This window comes from Manis javanica, chromosome 2 (assembly GCF_040802235.1).
Source record: "Manis javanica isolate MJ-LG chromosome 2, MJ_LKY, whole genome shotgun sequence".
NCBI classification, from domain to species: domain Eukaryota; kingdom Metazoa; phylum Chordata; class Mammalia; order Pholidota; family Manidae; genus Manis; species Manis javanica.
Window position 1 is genome coordinate 149,464,874 of NC_133157.1, and position 26,355 is coordinate 149,491,228.

Consider the following 26,355-nt stretch of genomic DNA (forward strand, 5'->3'; position numbering starts at 1 on the left):
AAAGAACTGTTAGCAACTTGGGACATATATTCTAGTCAGTTCTGGGCACCCTGTGCCTCCTTGGTACAGAGAGAGGCCTGTCTTTATCCACTGGAGAAGCCTTTGGCTTGGGCCTTACATGGACACTCACATCTGCCCATCCTGAAGTTTGAACCGTCTGTGCAGAGTTAAGTTTTTGGCATTGCTGAATCTGAGTAATGGCTGTGCACTACAGTCGTCCACTTTTGGTAAGAGGGAAGGCATGTGATTGTCCTCTGCCAAGAGGAACGTCTATTGCTTTCTTCCCCTTTGTTGCCTTTGACCAACGGTCTCAGTCAATGCCTCCTGTAGGGGACAGTTGTTTTCCTCAAGTGATGTGAAAATAACTGAAAAACACTTCTGTTGAGTATGAAAATGTGCAAGTGGAAAGGGAGCATGTCACCTGGCCCAGAGACACAGGGGCCACATGGAAGGGGTACCCTCTGTGGGCTCTGGTGACTTGACCACTTGTAGGGCCACTTGCTGATTTACGGTGAAGTGTGATGAGGACATTGCTGAGAGGCTTTCATTTCACTGATGGTCATATGGGAATGGCTATCCACGAATATGGCAATTGAACATAAATTTTTACTACTAAATTAACAAACTAACCCATTATTTTGTTGAGCCACATGTTTCTACTGGCCAAATGAATTGTGTCGAGTGTGGTCTCGTTGTTCTGCTAGTCTAGAAAGGAAATAACATCTCCGAAGCAAAGATAAGTAGAATGCATCTGACTACATGTAAATTCTGAATAGCATAGCAGAATAATTATGTAAATTGAATATGCAGTGATGAAGGTAATAGGGGGTTTGGGTTCTGTTGGTGCTGGGGTTGAATTGCCATAGCAGTTTGCATTAAAGCGCTAGAATACAGCAGTGGCAATTTTGTTTTGCAAAATGTTATGTAATACCAGTTATTTCCATCCTTGAATAAGTTAACTTGATGAATTTGTTTATACAGAAAATAATTTTCCAACAGAGGGCTGAAATAGAGGGAATAAACAGAAGTGAAATGAAAAATTCAGTGTAGAACCACCCACATCTTTCCTGTTCAGCCCTGGATTCTATAGTGTTGGTGAGGTTGTACAAACAAGTGGGCTGTCCTCTGAGTGGGTGGTTACTCCCTGGGGTCTGGCTTGCTCTGCATTGTGTCTTTGGCAGGGAGAGAGCTCCTTCTGCATCATTCACATACTCTTGGTTATCAAGGATATAAGAGAGGGTGTCATCAATAAGAGTGATTTCCTTGTGTGCTTTTATGATGCCCTTCTTGTGACCTGTTATTCCATCTTATTCCATAAAGTGGTTGAGGCTTGAAATTGTGGCCATTCCCAAGAAACTGGCCCTTTTGACATCCAAAAATAGCTACTTGTCTGTGCAGGAGAACCTAGAAGAATCTGCGCAGAAGCTGTTGCATAGAATGGTAGTGCAACAGAAAAAGGTGTCCGGCATTTCTGAAAATGATGTTTAAAATCATAATGATGAAGACAATGGGCCACATTCCTCTTTTCTATTAGAAACATTTTTTTTCTTCCTTTCATTTTATGTTAAATACATGCTTTTTCCTACTCTTTTTTTCTAGTGCTCTCCCTAGGTGTCCTTACAGCTTTCAAATATTGGCAGTTAATATTGGAAATAAAAGCTGAGACATTTGTGGGCTGCAGAGGATGCCATTTTGCATATGGAAGGATTCATGGAGCTGAAAAATGAGGCTCTGCATTCTTCTTTTCAATGTGTTTTCTGTTTAAGGGTGCATGGGCCTTGTGAAATGAGAGAGAGTTGGGAGGAAGTGCTTCCTTTGAATGACTCTTGAAGGATTTAGAGGTCCATTTAGCTATATAAGGATGCTTTGATTGTTTGTAAGGAGGGAACTTGGCCAAAGATTGTGACTTGACTCATGAAGCCTCAGTTAACTGCAGCCATGGAGACTTGCCTCTTATTCAGTTTCTAGGAACACAACTTGTTTCTTGCTCTACTTTCCACCCTCAATACTAAAGCTCGTAGAAAACTAAAATTCTATTTCTTGATGTAAGAGTGAAGATATTTTAAACTGGAAAATAAATATACTGCTCTGACTTAAAAAAATACATTAAGTACCAAAAACATATACTTTTTGCAAACCACACTATTATCATCATTGATATTTCTGTGGTGTCTTTCTTCTGAGGAACTTAGCTTTTCAGATATTGTATACACAATTATGACCTTAGGGAGAGGCTGCATTTTACCTGAGAAATATTTTTATTCTGCCAGCAAGCCCAATGGTGTTATATTTCAGGAAACTTACACGTATTTTATAGTGTGCTCTTACACATGTAAACTTTCTCTGCAAAAACAAACCATGAAACTAGTTTTGCTAATAAGTACACAAAACCCAGGTAGTCAGATACTTCCTCATCAGGAACATAGGTAATAAGCTCACAGCTTGCTTCTATTTCATTGTTCTTTCTTTTATTCACATGTTGTGATATATTTTTGACCCAAGACATTGAATAATTGGGAGACTGAATTAAGTATCTTGGATATGGTGCCTATGGAAGAGGAGTTCCGAGCCCTTCCAGTGCTGGAGAGGAACAAGGAGGCGAGAGCCTGCAGGTCTCCGCCCCTTGGTCTGGCCTGCCCTGCAGGGTCTCTGATTCATTAAATTTAAGCTCCAGGTCAGGGATGGGAACAGGAGCCCCTTTTCTGTTAGTCTCAAAGAGTTACCTTTTCCTTGACAAAGGGGTCATCAGGTGTTTTAAACCTCAAATCCTCTTTTCCTTTCAGGATAACTGCCTCAGAGTCTTTCTGTTGCCAGTGACAGATCACAGTGACCCTTCCTCTGATTTATCTTAAATCAACTGAATGCTCAGGGAGGGAGAGTTATCAGCCACTGTTTAGAACAGAGCCTGATATCTTGACAACATGTGGCTCATGTCTTTGGGGGCAGAGAATGCATACCAACACTGACCCTTAAAAGCAAGTTCTGCGACCCCTGGCTGTGTGCTGGATGCAGGACCGCACTGAGCCTGCCGGAAAGCTGTTCTGCCCCGTCCAGTGACCTGCAGTGCGCTTCACAGCGGTGGTTTGCTGCCATCTTGGTTTATGTGGGAGAGGGTGATGCCGGTCCCACTTGTAACTCTCACTGTACCCATCAAATGGAAGTTGAGAGGTGAGGAGGCCGTAGGCAGCAGTGGGATGTTAAAGGGGGATTTTTCTGGAGACACATTCATTTGAAGTCTTTCTTAAGTGTAATCTGAGGGTGGAGCATACGTTGCCATAGTAGATGTGTTTGTGATGTTAGAATTTGAGGATAAGGAGAAGTATTTTATAAAGAAGGATATGTAAGCTGATTTATAAAATTCTTATTAAAAATGTCTACATGTAAAAAATGCTTTTGAAAAGTTCTGTGCAAATGCAAAGTTTGTCACATGATATATCCAGATCTTTTTGCCTGTTGTCTGCTGCCAGATAAAGGCCCCTTTGAGTCACTGGGTGCTTGTACAAAGCCACCGTAAGGACATCAGTCCTGAAATGCCAGCCCTCACCTCAGCCACCTTATACGGAAGTCTGTGTGGCTAAGCTTTAAAATGTTAAGTTGGGGACTAGAGTGTGAATTAAGAAAAAAGACACTGTTCTTTTTTTAAAAAATTGTTACCAAGATAGCATCCTCGAACTTCCCTTAGAATACTAATTTTATATGCAGCCCTAATTCCTGTAGGAACAATTCATGGGAGTTCAGCTTCTCCTGTTAGGGTAGGTGGTGATATCTTTTCCTCACTGGGTTTAACATTTGCTCTACCTAATCTTCCATCTACTTATAGCACCTGATTAAACTGTGGGTGGGCACACATCTCATTTGTAATATGAGCCACCCTGGCAGATGAGAGAAGATAATGATGAATCTAGGGAGTGGGGTTCTACTGTCCAACTGACCCTCACTTGTCCCTCTTCCTGGGTGACAGGAATGCTGTCTATAAATAAGAGCAGCATCTTAGAATTTCGCACAAACAGCTGAATATTTGCCTAGCTGGTTGGTGCTTGGGAGAGTATGCTGTAGTCAGAGGGCAGGGAAAGGTGTACTTTGTGCATCACTGCTGTAATGTCTAATTTATTCAGTTCTTTATGTTGCACTGCAGTGCAAGGTGGTTCCATGTAGCCAGAGCGGTAATGTTTATGCTGAGCTTCTGTAATCAGGTATCTTAGCCAACAAGACTTATTTTCCATTGTTACTTCTGGCAGATCTTAATTCCATCCGTAAAACTCAGTAACCTTTAGATTTTCAATGATAATTCTTGACTTCATAATGAGTCTTTTTTTTTCAATCTAGAATATATTCAGTATTTAAAATGGATTTGGCTCTTTCAGGAGAGCCTTCTACTGTACTTTCATATTTTAAGCATTCTTCTTTAGAAGATGGTTAACACTATAGCTATCCGTAGGACAGAGTTCTTGTGCTGTTGGGAGGCTACCCAGGGGTGACGCCAAGTAACAGAAGACATTTACCAGGAGAGGTTTCTGAAGCCTGGAGGGTACCCCAAAGGTCAGACCAGCACTGGACTCTGAGGATATCTCTGTGAGGACATTAGATGGCTTCAAACCTGTCCTGGGGCTCAGATGAGGACTCTGACCAGACAGGTCCTGGTACCAGTCCTAGGACTGCTGCTACTTGGCTGAGCATGTTAACTGTTTGGCCCTCAGTTTCCTTATCCTTGGAAAGTTTGTAAAATATGAAGGTGAGGCATGTTGAGTTTGAAATATGCATATTAAATGAGAGAAAATTAGGTTTCTGTTTCTTCTCTAACTTTCTTTGCTATTCCTTTCCTAAAAATTTAGCATAGTTGAAGAGTGCTTGATGCTATTTAAGGTAAGCATTTAGATTAAATCATTTGTCTTCAAGGTGTTCCATCCAGTAATTTACAGAGAACTTAAAAAAAATTAATTTGTCATTGAGTCATACATTTGGTGTTCAGAAGTCAAAATCCCCTCCCCTCCTCTCTTTCTCAACTCTTCATCTTTCTCTTTCCCTACTAGAAGAGAGGGTGAAGAATGAGTGGGTGGAGTTTAGGGGAGGGGTTGGGGTTGGCAAGGCACCTGCTTGGATCAAAGCATGTGGGTGTCAGGCTGGGTGGCTCCCAGCACCCCCAAGGCTCACTGTGCCTGGGGCAGGCAAGCATAAGTGGCTCAGGCCAAGGGCCTTGCTCCTGACCCCATCCCGTGCAGATGCCCTCTGCCCAAGATTGCCTAGTGGAGAATCTCAAATGTTTGGGCAGTGGACTGAGTCCCCTGCGGCCTTTGCCTGGGGACCTCCGATTGCCTTTGTGCACAGGTGTTGACCTTTGAGTTGGGGTTTTTTGTCTGTCGTGCAGTTTGTTTTGTCTCTTCCCTCATAAGTTTATTCTATCTCCTGCATTGCATTACATTCTAGCCTAGCTGTTTTAGCCTTAGAACTTGACTTAAAATCTTAATTTTATTTTGTTGGTTTAATTTTACTTAATGATGTATCACATTTTATGTGGCTTTATCTGTCTTTTTTAGTTGGCTTCTTCATCTTTTAATTTTCCTTTTTGTTGTTTAAAAACTTAGAGGGAAATTCTGTGCCCTTCAGTCGAGAGGCTTGATGCTCTCTTCTCTGTGCCACCACTGAGCCTTTTTGACTCTCCAGCTTACGGGTTGTAGATTGTTTAGAACTGCAGTGTGACACAAACATCCTTTGTCATGGACATCTCTCTCACTTCTCATTCATTAGGTCCAATTCTTTATTAGAAAGCCTTTTCAGCATGTAGAATATGAGGGTATATTTAATTCCTTTTACTGTTCTTCTAAAAGATTATACTATGACATTTTGGCTTGAGTCCCTGAAAACAAATCTGATTAATCTTCATGACCCAAGCCTCCAGGCTGATTATCCCCAATGTGATGAGAATCTTTACTTAACCTATCCTGTGTACAGGGTCTGTTTGGCTGAGAACTCACTCCCATTGTCCAGAAACCATTGACTGACCATCTTTTCATCACATTTGGTTCCATAAGACGGTTCCTTTTCAAACTTTTAGTTTGAGGTCTTAGGTCCTTAGGTTGATGCTAATCAATATTTAACTGCATTCTGTTTTGTAATATATCAGGGCAGCCAGCTGGCTTTCTAGTGAGCCCTGGTCCTTTGCATAGTCTTTTTTTAAAAGCCTGCATTTTTTTCTCACCAAAAAGAATGAATAATCTGTGTGCCTTACCTTAATTTAGATGAGTTCATTTGACCCCATTTAGGCAATACTACTGTTGTGGAACTCTTACAGTCCTAAGCTGAATGTGAATCCTTCCATAAAGGGTAGATTCCTTAGGATGTCCCTCCAGAGAGCAAGTATTTTTCTCCAAATACAATGTTTGTGTTCTCCTAATGCATGTTTCTCAGAGTTCTCATCACAGTGTTGTATGCTTTGATCCCCCTGTGGGCAGTCAGAGAACTTCAGAGCTTGGCGTGGCACCGGTGACGTAAGTGTCACTTAGCTGTGGGCCCTGAGCACATCCAGCTGCCTCCCATGTGACCTGCCTGCCTCCATGATGATATGTGAAATGCAGCTAAAGCTGGTGGAAGGAGGGATGGTGGCACTTCAAACTGCCAGCACATACCCAGAAAAACGTGTTCCCTCCAAGATTACCAGGTTTTGTCTAGCTTCATGGGCGGCTGGCTCTGTATCTTGGTCACTACAATAGTGATAGGAGATAAAGACCAGGAAATGGAAGAGCTTTGTGAGTAGGTGGGGGAAGTATATAGATTGCTGGTTTTGAAGAATTGCTAAGTTTCACTCTATTTGGTAGTAGTTCAGCCCCATTTTACTGAGCTTCATGCAGATAGAATCTGTGTGGGACTTTCTTAAATGAGTTAATGACCAAAGCACTTTAGAACAGTGCCTGGCACACAGTATGGGGCTGTGCATGTGTGTGTGTTGTTATAGTTACCTGTACTAAATTCATCAGCTAACATTTGTAAGTAACCGACATTAGCAGCAGGCACTAGGAATACAAAGAGAAATAAGCCACAGTTCCTTCTCTTCGAGCGTGCCAGAGAGTTGAAGAAAGGCACACACACCACAGTGGTTTGGTTTTAATACATTCAGTAATGTTAGCACCAAACTTTGTGTATTTTAAATGTGGAGTGGCACTTAGGTGGAGGGGATCTTATTAGTCCAGACTGTGGTGGTCAGAAAATGCATCTCTGACTGAGTGGTGTTCAAGCCAAGTTTTGCAGATGAGTAAACCCTGGGTGGGGTGGGGGGTTGGAAGTAGAAGAGTTGGGTGTGTGCTTTAAGGAGTGGTTCTGCTTCTGCATGTCCACAGCATGAAGGGTTGAGGGTTTAGGGTATGGGAATAGTAGAGAAATAAAGTTAATCTTGCCAGTTGCACAAATTGAAAAGGGCTTTATATGCCAATGCTGAAAACCTCAGATTTGCAATCTATGGGACTGGGCTTGAAGCAGAAGAATGATCCAGGCAGATTTGCAGTTTAGCTGGCTGCTCTGGTGCAATGTGGAGGGTGGGTTTAAAGTTGCTATGTTGGTGGCAGTACCATGTTGCTTCTTCATGCAGGAGGAGAGGGAGACAAATGTGACTTCTCCAGGGCTGAGGCCATTCAGGCTAGAACTTGGGAGGGTTCCCATGCATGCCTGGTCTTTCTTGTGATCCTCAGTGGACGGTGGCCGCGTGGGGGCCGGTGTTGGCTGAGCTGGTGAGCCGTCGCTGCAGCTGCGGGAGGTGTGTGGAGGTTCTGTCTCTGGACCAAGCAGCTCAGCGGATTCATTCCAATATTGCAGTGCCGGCTAAGGATGGGACTTAGCGATAACATTCTCTCCTCTCCAGCTGGAAGAGCTGCCCTCTTTGTGCATCCCCCCTTCCAACTTATAATTTGGAAGAGGAATATCTGTATTGCTGTTGTGGCTTTGACATTATACAACACTAGCTTTGAACCTTACAGATTGAAGTCACAACTATAGATGTGGGATATGTGTCCTTTCTGGAGCAGCCTGATGGTTGGTAACCCTGCCCTAGGGTGGTGAGGGTGACAAGGTGGCAGGAAGGCCATCGTGATAGTCCAGGTGGGAGATGATACCTGTCTGAACTAAAGCAATGGTCATGGGCATGGAGGAGGGTGGCCTTTGGGATTGTCTGCTTGTTTTTTCTTTTATCTTGTGTGAGGACTATTGTTTAGTGATCGCAGGGAACTGGGGTTCTGCCTTAAAGTCTTTGAGGTTGATTTGGCCTAAGTGGGTCCCAGCCACAGCCAGAGATTATGTTCCCAGACTTCCCAGAATATTCTCCCAGCTGCTTGCCTTCCAGATGTGTAAGAATGTTGGCCATTTGTGCCAGACACCGCCATGTTTTTCATCCGTTATCTCCTAAGCCTCGTAAGGAATCTTGGAGGAAGACATAATTACCAACCTCATTTTATAGATGAGGAAACTGAGGCTCAGGGAAATAGACTTAACCAGGGTCACATACAGAGGGGTTATAAATGACAGAGTTGGAAGTTCAACTAAGGTCTGTCTGATTCAAATCAGTGCTCTTAACCATCATTCTTTATTACCCTCATTTGTTAAAAGAAAAACTCTTTTGAGTTTGGCTTTTTTTGGGCAAAGCAGTTTTAATATAACAGTTAGTTGAAAGTCCAAATTAGCTTACTGCAAAACAGTAGCAAAGCCAATTTAATTTAAATAATTTTATCTTATCCTTGATTGTAATGTCTTCGGGTGGGCATTGATGATTTTGTAGCTTGACTTCTTAGTGTGTTTTTGATTTGTATACTAATGTCATGAGAAGATGTTAGCATGGAAATGCTTAGCTGTCTCTGAGCAACATTAATAGTGCAAGGTCTAATGAGTTTAGAAATCTCGTGGTAATCAGATCTGGGATGAGAGCTTCGCTTGGCTACAGGCCTTTTATCTAAGTGTTTGGAGAGGTCCTATCCGACTTTGGGCAACCTTGGAGGTTCCACAGACTTCGTTCTTGAGAAGGGCAGATGGAAAATCATTAGCACTTCTCTCCTTCAGCAAATTGATGTTTCATCAAACCTGCGCTCTGGTGGGCTTCAAGACAGTAAGCCTTTTACTTCTATTGGATAGTTCACCCAGGGCACGGTAACCCCACTAAATTAAATTGTGTACTTCGCTCTAGTGCAGAGAGGTCACCATGAAAAGCACTAGCAGCCAACTTACCTGGCAGCAGTTCAGCTCTGTGACAGGCCTACCTCTGATTTAAACAAATTTGAGAAATATGTAAAGTTTTGGAAGCAGTTTTGCACTGATTTGATAAAAGAAACCACAAAACACTACAGCGCAGGTGTTGAGAATGTTTGAAAGCTGATTGAGGGAAGCAGATGGCTTTAGTCAGTGGCATCCAGCCAAAAGAGCAGGTGCTGGTCATGTGACCGCTGGTTACCAGGGTAATCTGATTGCTCTTGGCGTGCAGATGAAAGGAAAGGGGCCCAGCGTTCAGCTGTAGTATTGTATAATTTGTGGCAGTTAGAGCGGAAATAAATGCTGGAAATGGAGCCTCATAGTAGGGGAGACTTCTGTCCATGTGTAGCGTAAACACTAGGACAGTTGGATGAGGAACTGTTGTATGGATTTTTTTTTTAATTTAAAAAATATAATTTTTTCCATAGATCTTTTAGGAACTTAAAGTTTTTAGGACATCCCCCCCCCCCCAATTAAAAAAAAAAGAACTCTTTAAACCTAACTGCCATTTGCTATAATCTTGAATTGTTGTAAGTTATTTCCTTATGTGGCTGTTTACTATGCCAAAATGTTAAGATGAAAACAAGCTCTGAGTATTTAAAAATAATTAGTTTAAGTTTAGCAGATATTTTATTCATTGCAAAAATACATTTTATGTGTGTGACGGATGCCATATTATATTAACATGCTTTAGAAATGTTTTATGTGACACACGCTTTCCTTAAGTAAAAAAAATGTATTGAGATGACTTGGCCTCTTTACCTTTTGTAGGAGCTGAAACTGAAAAAAGTGCTGTTTAGTGCATTCCATCAGCATACTTTTCTCGAAATTTATAAACTTCAATAAATAAACTTTTTAAAGTTTTTTGAAATGTATCTTGTTTTAAAAAATTATTAGAGTTTTAGGCTCTCTAGAAATAGTAAGTATAATCTGACACTAGATTATTTTTAAATGTCAGATAACAAATGATACATGATATTAAAAACTGTGGGCTGCTTTTGAGATTGGAAGAGACGGCAACAGCATACATTCTAAAGGAATGTCAAAGGTGCTAAAGGTGATGGTAAACTTAGTTAAGAAAACTTTTTTCTTAGAGTTCATTCATGTCTTTTGACTTACGCGACATTCAAATCCTGTTAACATTTGGCAGAAATGTACTATGGAGCATGTACTTTAATTATTGCAGTCACTTGCTGTATTTTTGTATTTCAGAGACTCAGCTTTTGAAAAAAAGACTAATGTGACTACCTCAAAAAATAAAAAATAAAGCTTGCTTTTAATTAAGGACACAATAAATGAAATTTTGTAGAACAGGAAATTGCTACATATTTTGTTATAGATTTTAAAAGGTTATAAATTGGATAAAATTGTCACTGGATGATATAAAAGAGGATGCCTATCAGTGCTGTCAAAAAAAAAACTTCAACAGAGGTATTTAAAATTATCTGCAAGAGGCACAAGAAATGATCATTATGTTCTAGTTTTCCTTGACAATTTTTAAAACCATATTCTGTACCTTAAAAACTTGTAGCAAAACTACTTCCTAATCTGAGTTTTCATTATGCCTTGGTGTATTGGCAGGGATTCTGCGTTGTTTAGATGAACAAATGTACTGTGTGTGGTCTTAGGAGTTTTTGCATGCAATTTCTTTTTAATTAGATATTTGCTAAAGGTCATTAATATGGGGCTTTGCCATAAAAACTTAATCGAGAGTACTCTTTAACTATAAATGACCACCATACATTGATTTATCAATTGTTGTTGATACCTTAGGGCTATTAATGTGGGAAATATAAGGCATGGAGCATGTGGAAAACCTCATTAAAAAGTGAACACTAAGTGATCCACTTTGAATTCTAGTAATAAGAAACCTGATTCAGAAGCAAGTGCTTTGAAGAAAAAGGTCAACAAGGGAAAAACAGAAGGTTCTGAAAATTCAGATTTAGACAAAACACCCCCACCATCTCCTCTTCCTGAAGAAGATGAGGACCCAGGTGTTCAGGTAATACCATTATTCTGATTCTGAGTTTTGGTTATTTAAATAGTATGGGTAACTTCAGCTGCATACCAAGTACACTAGACCTCCCCTGTCTTTGTTATACAGCTGCTTTATTGTTGTCTGGGATGTTCTATCTGTAGTGATGACAGGGGTGGGGGGCAATGTGAAATTAAAGTCTAGCTTCTTGGTTTTGCCATCTTTGCTGATAAATAAAACGGAGAATCTTCTTTTACTTCTGTGAAAGTATCTTTTGATGTTTATGTATCTTAGTGTTAATATATTGTTAGTATATTGGTTCATTTAAAGCTTCTTTCACATTTCTTATTTTCTCTGAAGTTTGGTTGATTGTCAGTTCTTTTATTTTGCAGAACAAAAATGTTAAAGATGTAATGTATAGCTCATCTTAAGGTTTCTGACATCTTATGGACAGAATTGACATATACTCATGTAATACTAAAGTTTCTATGAACAAGTTAGTGACTTCCTGGATGACAATGCTGCAGAATTTTTCAGTGTTGGATTCTCCTGACTTTTGGAGAATTTTATAGGAGTCATTTGAAAAACTAGCCCTGAAATAAACATTAAGAATTTAGGTTCTTGTGTGTAAAGCACCCCACTTTCACCAATTGGACTGTAAGGTAAGGGACTCATTACACATGACTGTTAAAAATTATTTCCTTGTTACATTGCCTGGAACCATGCCAGTATGGTCCACTGGGATGGCTGGGAATGTAACTTTTGTGAATGATGTCTAAGTTACCAAGGAGCAGTTACTGAGGAGTCCTGCTAGGATAGGAAGCCAGCACCTAGAAGCTGGCTTGCCTTTTCCCAAATTATTCTGTGCATGCTCAGGACTTTCTGTCTACAACTCTACCAATTCTCTTGAAAGCTAGAAACAAAATATTTGCAATATACAGCTCCAGTCTAAAGAATTTTTAGACTGGAGCTTTTTTGTTTGTTTTAATAGAACTCCCTGTTATCTGTAACTTCACATAATGGCCTAAAGAGGACCTGAAAAGGGGAGAAGAGAGAGAGAAAATGAATGAATGAATGAGTGAACGAATGAACAAATGTGTTCTGGTTTGGTTTGGTTCTATAACCAACATAGTGATAACCTCTGGTGATTAGGGTTAATTTTGCAATTTCCTTTTACTTTACACATGAGTGAAAAGACATTGGGTAAGTAAGTAGATATCATTTTTAATTGCTTAGGAAGTGTTAAACTAAAATATTTTGATGATTTTCAATTTTAATGTGTATGTTCAAGCATGCTTTTTCCTGAATTGTGTTTGCTTAAACTAGGACCTTTATGACAATAGCATTTGTATGGTATTAAGATTTATTCACACGAGTCAAGAAAATTCTGTTTTTCTTTCACAAATACCACTGCTTGTTCTCAAAAGTCTATTTGTATTAATGCAGACTCAAATGGACTCTATGAAAAGCAGTTTGTTGCTTTTTTTGTTCTCTTCTGCATACCAGGTACAGAAAATGCTAACAATTCAAATGAACATTGGTGCATACTTCCTAGTGGCTAGTGTTTAACAGTTCAATAGAGAGCAGTAGCAACCACACAGCCAGGTCTGACTTGAAGGCAGGCCTTTCTCTACGTCTCTGACACAGGAAGTGATGCTGACTGCTGTTTACTGTTTTTCTTCCTGTGCCATATACACGAAGGGCTTAAAGTTCTTGCATTTTGTGATTGATTTGTTTAAAGTTTAGTAAATGCCATATTATTTTAATGAACTCAAAATTGTGTCACATAGTACTCCAACAGAACATAGAGATACACGTAAGTCTTCTCTTCAGTATACAAGTTTTAATTACATGTAACTTTTCTAAAGCAATCCTAGTTTAACAGGGTCACTTAGTGTCAATTCCAAAGTTTCAAGTTATGGCTTAAATGCAATTATCACAGTTCATTTTGATTCACAAAAATCTTTCAAATGATAGTAGTTTAACAGACCATAATAGAAGCATATTATGTAATAAATAATTTTATTTTATATTGATAAATTGTGGAAAGAACCTTTATATCTAAAATAAATGAACCTTAAGATCAGTTATTATTTAGAAGGAGAGAAACCATAGTAACATTTAAACATTCAGAAAATTGAATTCTAATTTTATTTTAGATTTTTTTTTTACTCATATGAAGTGACCTTATATCTATCCATTACTAACTAATCCCATCACTGTTGCACAGATTTATAACACAAAGCTGATAATAAGAAGAAACTTCCATTATAAAAAAGTTGTGTCCACCAATACATAAATTTCTATCTAAAAAAAGTCCCATGTTTTATTGTACTACAACATTTCTTTAATGTCAGAGTGGGATTTAGTATAAAGTAGATTTATCTTAGACTTTATCCAAGAGTGTTTAGTTATTTATGCTGAAAGAATACTATGGCAGTGTCCTCCACCCATTAAAACCTGATAAAACATCACAGATGTATCATTAGTAGCACCGTCCTCCTTATAGTAATGCCGTAAAGATGAAAATCCATTTCAGTTTAGTTAAATTGATATATCAAATGAAATACAGACATCATGCTGAATTTCACAAAATTAAAATATCTCTCTTGATCATTAGCCTTTCATATCTTAAAGAGATGACCATGGAGAAATGGAGAATGGTAAAGTGGGCACAGGTACAAAAGTTATACTAAATCAGCTGTGGGAAAAGAGAGAGGAAGCTGTACAAGGCATCTGGGCCTTGTAGCCTCATTGTTTTATGATTTTTTTATGTAAAGGTGGAGCTAATTCATGATGACTTTAACCCTACTAATTGCATTTGGCATTAATATGTACCATGCACTTCTCTAAATGCTTTAAATGACTTCCCTTATGTGATCTTCACAGTACAGTTATGAGGTAGTTGGTATCGTTAACCCCATTGTACAGATCAGGAAACTGAGGTCCACAAAATAATTCATCTGAGGTCACATAGTAAGAATCTAGACTAATTCAAACATGGGCACTTGGCTCCAGGACCCATGAAGTCAAACTGCCCCTACTGATGGGGGAAGGGTCACAGATGACAGAACCCCCACTGGTTTCTGCCCGACCTGTGCTTGGAATTGGTGGTTCTGGGCAGGACTGCAGAGGGAAGGTCAGAGCAGGAACTTCTTGCCCATTGCTACTCCCTTTGGGCTAGGCCACTAGCAAGTCTGTCAGTAAGAAGTTACCCCAGGTGTCTTGTGTCAGAAAGGTGCTTTGTGCCTTTGCAGCCAAGCAGGGCTAAGAGCTCATAGTCTCACACAACTCATTTGATGGTCAGATTGTGTGTTGTGAGCTGCCTCGCATCCCCTTTGGAGAGCAGAGAGAGCACACAGCCCTGCTCTCTGGGACAACGTGCCGGGGTTTGCTGCCGTGCCTGTCAACTCCTTAGGTCCACACGGCAGGTTGATTTGCCTCTTGCTGTCTTACTGTCCCAACTGAGCATTCACAAGGCTCTTTCAAACTTGTATTTCATAATTCTTAGAAAGAAGTTCACATGCTACTTTTCTCAGTATTCTTATTTCTTCTCTGAACTTTGTGAGATCATAGGTCATAATCTTGTATTTGGCAGCTATTTAAAATTTACAGGTGTCATTTTAGAATTCTCTTAGATTTTATTACATGTATTAAAGAACAGGTTGTTTCTCTCCATATTTTATTGACTTCACAAAACTATTTTATCAAAAAGGTCAAAGAGTGGAATATTTTAAACAAAAAGTGTAAAACCCCTCTTTCTGGTCCATTTACTTCACTCCCTAGAATTAAGAGCTATTAACAATTTGTTGTGTATCTTTTAAAATATTTTCTATTGAAATAGACACATATGAATTGACTTCTTTTAAGCAAATATTCATGGAATCATAGAAAAGTATACAAGATACAGTGTTTTTGTTTTCAGGAGTTCGTATATTGACGATCCACAGATACAAATAGATACATAGGTGTTTTGTCATAGAATTTTAAGCTACTTATTGTTATGTGACTTGCTTTTCTTTTTATTTCACAGTTCCCTCGCAGATCCTCCACAGATATGTTGTGTAGCTTACTAAGAGTGCAGTTGCTGGGTCAGAGGGTGGGCATGTGTTAAATCCTCATAGATAGGAGGCCACACTGTTCTGCAAAAGGTGAAAAGGGCTCTGTTCTGACCGTGAGTGTTGGGGAGGGCCCATTTTGCCAATGATCCTACTAATACTAGCTGTTATCAGACTTCTACATTTTAATCAGTGTGGTAAAAAATTAACATGTAATTACTTTCATAGTCATTCCTTATAAATTCTGCATTCAATCCTTCATCTCCTCAAAAATACTCAGACTCTTTCTTTTAGGACCAAGATTAAAATGCAAACTTTTATTTAAATGACCCTCCAAAATACTATCTCAGTGTTTATAGAGAACTTTATGATTTGCATATTATCTTCTAATGCCTTCACTTTTTTGGACTTTTTACTATGGGAAAAATTTTAAAACATACAACCATAGAGAAAATAGTATATGAGCTCCTAGATACCCATCACCCAGCTTCAGTACTGTGTTCACTCTTTGGTGACACACTGTCTTAGTGAGGAGTGAGATTTGTCATTATTTCCATTTCCCAGTTGAAGGTCACATAGCTGGGGGTGGCAGAGGCCTGGCCATCCCAGGTGTCGACTTCGGATTTCCCATTTCCATTATACTCATTACCATCATCGTCTTTTATGGGATTTACAGGGTTAAAAATAACAGCTTTTCTTTAAGATTAACTTTTAAAAATATATGGCTTACCATTCTGGGAAGCTGTAAAGTATATCAGTGATTGCATATAAACCCACCTTTTGGGTTTTTGTTTTAGAAGAGACGTTCCAGCAGACAGGTAAAGAGGAAGCGGTACACGGAAGACTTGGAGTTCAAGATCTCTGACGAGGAAGCAGATGGTGCAGACGCTGCTGGGAGAGACTCCCCCTCCAACACCTCGCAGTCAGAGCAGCAGGTTCGCAGCCAGTTTTGTGTGGCTCTTGTATTCATTTTAGACGATGGACTAGAAATTTTATAGCTAGAATCTGCAAAGCTCAGTTGAAGTATTGGACTTTGAGCCAGGAACATTCATCTAATACCAGGGGAAATTAGTCATTTAGCAGTAGTTTTTTAAAAAGACCCATTCACTAAAATTTATTTTTATACAAGCCTATGATGTGTAAGTTGACACAATTCTGGAGAATTAATGGTATGTGTTGAGGAAGAATCAGAGCTAAGATGCAAGGACACTGAATTTACCTCTGAAGAATTCAGTGCCATAGCTTCTGGGACTTTAATAAACCACTCAAGCTTGTCTCCTACTGTGAGGCACTGCAAGAACCCCTTTATGAAATTACTGCCTTGTAGTGCCCAGCAGGGCACACTTTATTCTCTGTGCAATGTAAATGATGAATAAAATAGTTTGTATAAAATATGGGTAGTAATGTCAGATTGATTATTGTAAAGGTCTATAAAAAAGATCTTTTCTTACCATTACTGCATTTTAGTTAACGAACTGGTAAGCCATTGAAAAGGATATTAGATGCAATTTTGTATATTATTTGGTAATGTGTGCTATGTTAAGTTGTTGTATAATGTTTTATGTGAGGTCCATAGATGAAATGTGCCTACAGTAACAGAATGATGAGTATGTTTGCCCCATGGGTATAGATGAGGAACAGCTATATTTTTGACTGCTGTCATGTGGAGATTATTTTCTCTTGGCAGCTGGAGCTTCTGAAATGCTCCCTGGCTTTAGGGGAGCCATGCTAGTTCACAAAATTAAACCACATAATCATGAAGTAATGGGCACAGACCTTCCTTTGCCTTTCTGAAGAGTGAGAGGTTTAGTTTTTTCACTCATATTTCCCACTGGTGACTTTGTTCTCAGTGATTTCAAGGGTATGAATTGAAAAGGTATGGAGGTAGATGCAAAATAGAATGAGTTCTTGCTTATATAGTGCAGAATGAAATGTTTTCCATTTGGGTTGATTCATTCTTCTTTATTTTTTAGGAATCTGTTGATGCAGAAGGTCCAGTGGTAGAAAAAATCATGAGCAGTCGTTCAATAAAAAAGCAGGTAAGCACCATTTGGAGTGATCAAAACCTATGGTGTATGTGTAACCCTTGCATTATTTTTTGCTTTAGAATTTTAAAAATTTCACTTTTGAAAAATAAAACTTGTGGTGATATTTCTAATCCCATCTCATTTGTTAACTAAATACAAATCTTTGGTATATTTAGCTCCAAGTGAAATTGATATATATCAAATAACCTGTGCTTTATTACACCATTTCGAGTAGGCAAGAAGCTCAAAAGTCTCCAAAGAAATGTATGACACTTCAGAGGTGTAGGCTCCCTTTTTTTAAATATTATTCATAAAAATCATAAACATAAACTTACCTCTCACCCACCTCCGGAAGTTCTCTGCTCCCTATCTCACTCCTGCAGGATGGAAGTTTGTCATTTTAGTGAGTAGGTGTTTTGTCATACTTTTCATAATGTTTATTTCATATACATAAAATAGTCATCAATATCTCTTTTGTCAGTGCACAAGTGAAATACAGAACTATATTCAGTGTATTTTTTTGAAGATAATATGACTTCAGAATTATTAAAAATTCATGTTGATCTGCAGAGGTGAGCTGTAGGTACCTGTCAGGAGTCTGATGACTTTGTCATTGAGGACGCACTTACTCTGAGAAGAAGAATTCAGGAACATTCTATTTTCTTTTACTGATGGAGATTCCTCTTCCTCTCAGCCAGTCCCTTCTCAGTTTGATATCTTTATTTGAGGAATTACATAGACATTAAGGTGCATTTGCATATTCCAGCCTATAATTTTTCAGTATCTCTAGAAAGTGGTCTTCTTTAGGTATCGATGCCTGTCTTCCATCTTGAATCACTGTTAAACACACAGCTCTCTATTTGTTCTCAAAGTGGTGGAAGTACATCATTGTTCTGATGTATAAAATAAGCTTTTTTTTTTTTGAGTAAAATGTATGCAAAGTGTAACTTCCCATTGAGAGAGGTGAGGAATGGAAGAATTATGGAACTTACTGAGAGATCCCTGGCTTATCAAATGGGAAAGCTTTACCATTCTAGTACTACTCTCTAGAGATCCTTGAACATGGTGTTGCTCCAGCAGTAAACTTTTCTTTACCTTTGTTTTAATACTGTTTCCTTTTTATTGTATTATTCAAAGTATGGAATTTTACCAGAATGTACTAGTCTAGTTCATATGAAAACAATCAAGAATAACATATCAAGACATTTTCAGATTGAGTGTAGGGGATACAGAATGGCTATCTGGTGACTTTCTGAAACATGAGGATTTCCTCTCTGATGAATTAAATGATAAAATCTCAACCAAACCTCCCACCTGTTCAAGCAGAAATGAATACTATTAACTCATTAGAAAGATTCCTTTTTTGTCCTTCTAATGACTCTAGAACTGTTAATTTGTGAATTGTAGATACATGGTAAAATTTAAGTACTTGACATGCTTTAAAGAATAATCCCCTTCACTGAATTGAAGTGACTTGTTTGAGTAAATAGCATGTAGTTTGGATGGGACACACTAATTTCATTCAGTTGATAGTGCTTCAGCGGGCATACTCAGCAGGTTTTGGGGCTGCAGATTATAATTAGCTCTATTATTTAGAGCTACTTAGACTACACATTATGTAGTACATTGCTTTTTCTTTCTGTTTTGCCCACTTTAGGGTTGTTACTTTTTTCCCTTCACTACCCTTTACAGATAGGTACCCACAGTTGAGAAATAGGTGTTGTTACCACTTACAGGTGACCAGGTTTATCTTATCATAGGATTTTTAAAAAAATCACTGTAGCTGTACATGAGGATGGAATATTTGTTGGGTTGGTAATTTTAGCATGAAGAAAATTAATGGAAAAATTTCTCTACAAGGGGAGATATGCCTTGAGGTCTCTTTTAAAGTAGGGAAGAGATGTGGAACTCATTGAATTGCTTGTATATTATAGGTATTTCATAAAGGCAATAAAAAAACCACTAGAAGGTTGTAAACGTTAGCAGGTACTGACTTTTAAAATTGCTGGTATTCCTGAAATAGTTACTTTAGTTACCAGCTTTAATAACATTGGAGAAGAGTATTGCAATTAGAAACAAAAGGGAATTGAAGATTCTCCTGTGGATTCCATCTATGCCTGCTGGTCTTTGTCGTATTGCCATGAATAATTGAATGTGTAGCTGTGAGAAGGTGCCTTTGTCTCCCCTGGGCTGCACTACAGAAACTGGCTATGAGCTCTCTGAGCCTCCTGTGCATGATGCTGACATGTAATGGGGACTCAAAGACTGGTTTTCAGTCAGTTTTACCCGTATAACTCCAGCCTGAGAAGGATGACCCATTGTGTGGAGGTGTGTGGACTCGGAGCTCACCTGGCAGAGCCACCCTGATCCAGCGCCTCTGTCAGGTAGGGCTGGCTCAGGTGCTGGTGGTGTCTAAACCCGAGTCAACATGCCTGAGGCCCAATGGAAGGCATGTAGTTGATCCTTGTATTTGAATTTTGTGGTAGATTTAAGAACGGGCTTTTGGATTGTATAACAAAGGTTAATTCTTTTGTTTTCCACATTCAGTCACTGTGTAGCCCTTTCTGCTTTGAGCCATCTGTGTTTGGGGAACAATAATCCAAATGCTTTTGAGTTGGAAGGTCAAAAATAATTTATATGTGAATTCTGACCATATTCTCTGAAATTCTAAGGTACCTACATGATACCTTTTTTTCCTGAAGAGCTTATTTTAAATTCCAGAGTGTTTTAATCCTCTTTAACTGAACTCAGTACCAAAAGGAAAAGTGTGTAAAGAAGGTATCCCATTTATTATTATGCCATATTGTCTCTCAGTAAACTACCATTTGGTATTTCTGGTTGTGTATATATAGTAGGTTGGGCCAGAAGTGGGAATGGATTCATATTTTTGCTTTATTGTTATCTTTACTGAGGTGCTTTCTCATTTTTCTGTGCATTATTTAACAAAATTTTCCCTTTTTTACATGATAGTTTAGCTTTTTTCTCTAGGGTGACTACTTAATTTAGTAATAGGATGCTTTGGAAAGGTCATTCGTTCATTCACGCTACAGGATTACCACCTGCTGGATGGCTGTTCTAGAATCCAGGTGATTAGACGAGTCAATTTATTGCCTAGTCAAGGTTTCTGGCTCATGTGAACAATGAAACATGTGGCTTCCTATGTTTGGAACTTTTAATTTCATATGCACAATAAGGATTTTCATAGACTAGTTTTGTAGTCTAATGAAAAGATAAACACATTCCTTAAAAATATCTTACTAATTTTAGGGGGCTTTCAAATTTAATGGTAACCATCCAATAATAAATTTGTGTGTATGGGTGTGCACGTACACACAGAAAGTGTGCCATGACTCATTTATTCATTGGATATGCCCATTGTGCAAAGACTTCTGAGAATTGGGTTTTTGGGTAGGGGTTGAGGCTGTTTTCAATTATCACTGGAGTCTGGTCAGACTGATGGCCATTCAGTGAACAATTAACATGATGCTCCTGAGGGCATCTGAGTTCATGGACTTCTATGAATTGTTTTGCTGTTAGTAAAGCAGAAGTCAGCATGATCATATTCGTATGAAACAGAGGGTGAAAAACAGTTCTCCTTATAGTTCTAGGGACAAGAAGGTGATCCAATATGTGTGGTCAGTCAAAACAGGCTTGTAATTTGAGGCATCCAAAAAAGATGGGTCCTGGGGCAATTCTTCATGAGCTCCAGGTATCACCAAATTAGGTCTCAGAACCTCATCGCTTCCTCTCAGACAGCTCTAGACCCTTTGTTAGGTACCTCCGCAATAGGTTGTCAGAGGAAAGCTGATCATGACAAGAAAATGGGTATTAATGGTAGTCAGGGACAGTTTATGGTTATAAAAGTCAGAGCATTCTGTGAACAGAGTTGAGACCAAATGAAAACCATCTCTGTTATTCAAGAGTTGATGCTGTGTTGGTGCCCACTTAGAAATTACGGGATGGTGAGACCTTTCAGAATGAGTCTGGCAGGGGAGTGGAGGAGGAAAGATCAGAAGAAGGGGATCAGAACTAGAACACAGAAATGGCAGAGCATGTCTGTTTACCACCTCAAGGATACATAACTCTGAAGAGCTTTTCCTGAATTGAAGGAAACATTGTTAGCATCAAAAGAGTAAAAGACCAGACATTTGAATTCCGTTCTAGGTTTGAATTCTGTGATACACCATGACACCCCTCAAAGATACAGGCTCACCCTGGCTTCTTATTTTTGTTGGTGCTCTACTGCCTTACTTTGCCTTTCTCCTGGAATCTCCAGTTCTATGCAGAGATGATGTGTCTTGAAATGACTGCTGTAATGTGTAATATCTGGGGCTAGAAAAAGGTAAGGGGTAGGTCTTTGATGGACTGTCACTTGAATTGACTAGAATTTATCTCTAGATTAATTCCAGGTTTATGTTGCTGGCTCTTAAAGAAATCCGGCAAACATTTCTTTTCATCTTGGACAACTAAAATTCTAGGACATAAATGGTGTTCTGAATATATTGTTTAAAAAAATCAACTTTCTGGTTATGATCTCTTAGAGACCCGTTAGAGCAGAACCAGATATTTATGGATTTTGACCACACTCCTGAATATCTTATCTTATTTGTGATCTCTAGGCAGGTGGAAAAACAATGTAAAATTGAGGTTTAACTATCACATGTGAGAATTTTGAAGAAAAGTGCACATTCCCAATGTTTGACAGTAGTTGGAGGATTAGAGATTGAGGGGAAATTGTAGTCTGAAGAGATCCCATGCCAGCCTGTCACCTAGTAGAAGGCTTTGCTCCTTTGTCCTCTACCGTGTTCCTACTTGCCTGAATTTTCTTCACCATGTCTCTGAGGTGGCTTAGCAGCCAAGTATGACCCTCAGGGCAGGCTTGGGTGCTCTTGTAAGAGTGTAAAAGCAATCCCTAAACATCTGTAAGTGGTATTTATGTTTTACATCCCTGATTTATCAGATCAAATGTTCCAAGAGAAAATTGCATATTACAACTTGTTTAACACCCTAAAACCAAAAGGAAAAAAAATATTGAAAGAGATACATAAAATATTGTTTGAGTATCCTGTGCACACTCTGTCTTAGGAAGGATCAAGGGAGATGTTACAGATAATCTTACCACTGAGCTCTTGATTTGGCTGACGTGTATCAAATTTTAACCTTACCTAAATGTAGTATTTGGGGTGTTAATTTTATTTGGCTGCTATATGTGTGAAACATCTTGTCTGAGAGATTTTAATTGTACCATTGAGTAAAACTAAAGCTGTGCATAGTGATGCACTGAAATTACAGCCTAAGAACAAGGGTTTAGTTTTATATGGTTTCTTGTTTAGAGTTATTAAGTATATGGAGGAATAAATGTCTTTTAAATATTTTAAAACATTACAAAACCCACAATGTAAAGTTGCTGTGAGGCAGCCAAGAATAATACATACGGCGTTCAGGAGAGCAGTTGCTAATTGGCTGCTGCCTGAGAAAATGGTACACTTGGCGTCTACTTAACACTGTGGGTTTGGCAGGAAGCCAGATTTGGGGTCAGGTTGTTGTGAATGAAGCTGCATGTGGTTAGGGAGGAGTTAAAATGATTCATGTCTGAGAACCTGAGCACATCCAGCAGCGGGCGTGGGCCTACGCCGTCATCTTCCTTTCGCGGACCTATCCGCTCACAGCCTGCCTGCTCATCTTCACAGGAACACCCTGTGCTGCTTTCATCATTCCTACTTCGTGTTCACGTGGGAGTAAATCATTACTTTTGGAATATTCTAGTAGGTGGTGTTAAGTACGTGTCTGAAATCTTCTGTTGCAGAAGGAATCTGGAGAGGAGGTAGAAGTTGAGGAATTCTATGTGAAATACAAAAACTTGTAAGTAGATTGCGATTTTTTTAAAATTGGGGAATATGTTTTCAAAGTTCTGAAGAATGATTTAAAAAAATAATTGGTTATGGGGAAATTTTGGTATGGTTAAATGATTTAAAAAATAATTGGTTATGGGGAAATTTTGGTATGGTTTATTTAGTGCTCTGGAGGCCATTGCCCACTAACTTGTGTGTCTTTGATATTTTATGAATATTGTTTTTCTGGAAAACTTGTAATTGGTGTAAAAAATTTTTTGACTGACTTTAATGTATAACCAAGAAGTTCTTTTTAGAGATCATAAAAACTCATACAATAGTAGAAAAATGAGTAAAGTAGTATTTGCCTACCCTTTTGAGAATGAATTTTACTCTGTGGGGCCATTCTCCCTCCCTTCATCAGTGAGGGGAATTCCAGGAACTTGAAATGAGAAGTCCACAGCCAGGTGAAGGCTCTAAAAAATTGTGACATCTCATTTTGAAGTGCAGTGAGCTATGATTTTTTTGTTCTTCTGCTTTTGTTTCTAATTTTTACCTAGTGAATTATAATTGCATAACTTTGAAAAAACTGAATAGAAACACAATGGGATGTTGTCCTGCATTGTAGATGTAGATCGTATATGAGGACCAAATACATGTGTTGATGAGGCATAAGGAACAGTTGTGCTGAAGGACACCGAGGCCATTTTCTAACCTAAGTAACAATCAGAGAACTAGGACAAAAGTACTTATTGATGACATAAAAAGTAAATTTACTTTAAACTTTTTAAGGCAAGGCAAGGAACCCAAGTTCCACATTAATAAATGCTAGGTTTAATGAGAGACTTTTTGGGAGTTGCTGTCAAAACAGCCTAAGAAAAAGTTACCCTGCCCTAGAAAATACAAGCATCAAGACTCATGGGCTCTGCCATTCTCCCTTGTTGCATCTGGTACTGATTTAATAGACTGACACATTCCTGAAGTTTTGTGAGCAAAACCTTTTATTGGGTAACGTGATGAAGAAGTCTCTTGTCTGTATTCTTGTGAGAGTTCAATGAAATACAGAGACTGGCAATAAAAAAATGCTCAGTAAATATTAGATGTTGTCATCATCTACTGAGAGCATGATGCGTCACCCATGTGGAAATTATACATGATATGATTTTGCATAGCCATATAAGGAGAGTAGTAAGGATAGGTAGGGAGGATGACTAAGTAAGCCAGAGAGTTCACTGACAGATCTATCAAATCAAACTCAGAGCAAAGAACTTTTAAGTATCGAGCGCCAAAAAATGGAACTAGCTGATAGGCATCCATCTGAATCAGTGTGTGACAGTGGGGCCTGAGGTCTTGTTTTCACAGGCAACATCAGGTCTAGCCTGTACACAGCCCACACGAGTGCAAAGGGTTCCTGACCAGGACCGCTGCCAGGCCAGAGGAGACCAGTCATGTGAGATGAGGCAAAGGTAGTTCTAAAAAAAGAGCTTTCCTGTCTGGTATCACTGAGATCTAAGGGAAATTAAAATTTCCATAAAATTAACAGTTTTTGTTAACCTTTTATTTTGGCATAATTCTGGATTTACAGAAAAATGGCAAAAATAGTACAAAGAATTCCTGTTTCTTTTTTGTAAGTAAAAGGTATCTTGTGGAAAGTATACTGTGAAACTCTTAAATGTGATCATGGTTGCTAAGCAGTGATTTACAGATATATTAGGGTGATTTTATTAAGGGTAATATACTAATTCCTTTATGCCTTCAATATTTATTAGTTGGGTTTCTGCTGTAAGGAAGAGCTTTACCTTCTTACACATTTGCTTATTTATAGTTGTGTTAGACTTATGCAGTCTCATTTTATTTGATGGATTTTAATTCTTTACTATTATATCATTATTTAGGTTTGGTCACAATATCCCAAAATTGGCCAATGGGAGCCCCTTCAAGCTGGCTCCTCTCTCCCTTTGTCTTGCCCTTACCTTTCTTTGAGCACTTTCTTTCTTTCTGGCACCAGAGGATGTTTGACTCATCTTGTAATTTCCCCATTTAAGTCCTGGGATCAATTATTTCTCCCGGGAGCCTTGGTTGTTTTTATTGGAGAAGGGCATTTAGAAACCAAGATTTGGACACTAGGGGTGCCAGTTGCTCCTGGGGAGTTAGTTATTCCTTCTAGGCTTTCTCAGTGGATATGGCTAGGAGAGCTGCACACGTGTGTGTACATTGTGCATACACACATATGTTACATACACACCTCTGTTTACCTAATAAGAACAGTGAAAAACAATGCCTTCATATTGATAGTTCCAATTTTATTTCAACACCACAGGGTTTATTCTGTCCTTTCCCTTCCAATATTAATAAGTCCATTCTTTGACCATGAGAAACCTCGTTCTTATTATCCATAATTTATTTGCTTATTTGTCAGTCCTAGAAGTGGTTTCAGAATTTCTAGATCATATGTCTGTGAAAAGAAGCCTACTAACTAGAGTTCATTCAGTATTTGTTTAGTTTTTTGTCTTTAGCCTGAGGGTATAGAGGCTAAATACTTCCTCTAAAACTTCCTTGGCTTAGTTTTTCTCGTCCCTCTGCCCCCCTTTCAAGGTGGTTATGTCATTTATTTGATACTGAGCTTGGTTCTTTAGTTTTTGTTTGTATTTGTATTCCATTTTAGACCCCCAATCCTTGTTGATATTATTTATTCTCTTTTTTTCAAGTTCAGGAAATATTCACATGGTTCAAAAGTCAGAACTGTACATAAAAGGATACTCAAAGAAGTGGCACCCTCCCTTTCTAACCATTCCTACTTACCTTCTCATTAATTCCAGATTTATCCTGTCTGTAATTTTTGTCATGAATATGCAAATGTATATTTATGTAATTTATGTTTACATACATGTAGATACATGTATGTCTCTTTTATATATAAATTATAATAATATATATTGCTCCCCCTTTTTTCTAACACATAAAAGAATAGCATACTATCAGTACATGCTTACACTGCTTTTTTTGCAGTACTATATTCTGGAAATTACTTGACATCTACTCATATGGTCATCCTCATTCTTTGTTATAGCTGCATAGTACTTCATTACATGGCCATACCTTAGCTTATCCAGCTAATCTCCTATGTATGTGGTCATGTAAATGGCTTCTGATATTTTACAGTTACAGATAATGTTGCAATATATATTCTCACACATATTTTCAAATTGTTGGAGGCATAGCTTCAGGGTGAATGCCTAGAA

The 26,355-nt window shown here is 38.6% G+C and overlaps 1 protein-coding gene across 8 annotated transcripts in view; it reads left to right on the forward strand.

Moving 5' to 3' along the window:
• The window catches only part of CHD7 (chromodomain helicase DNA binding protein 7), a 203,138-nt gene that overhangs the window by 120,822 nt on the left and 55,961 nt on the right, over positions 1-26,355 (forward strand). For all 8 annotated transcript variants that reach the window (XM_036998009.2, XM_036998005.2, XM_036998008.2 and 5 more), the window contains 4 exons: positions 11,083-11,224; positions 16,053-16,190; positions 17,229-17,294; positions 23,089-23,144. In XM_036998009.2, coding sequence (XP_036853904.1) covers positions 11,083-11,224; positions 16,053-16,190; positions 17,229-17,294; positions 23,089-23,144 — 402 coding nt within the window. The remainder of the gene's footprint in view (positions 1-11,082; positions 11,225-16,052; positions 16,191-17,228; positions 17,295-23,088; positions 23,145-26,355) is intronic.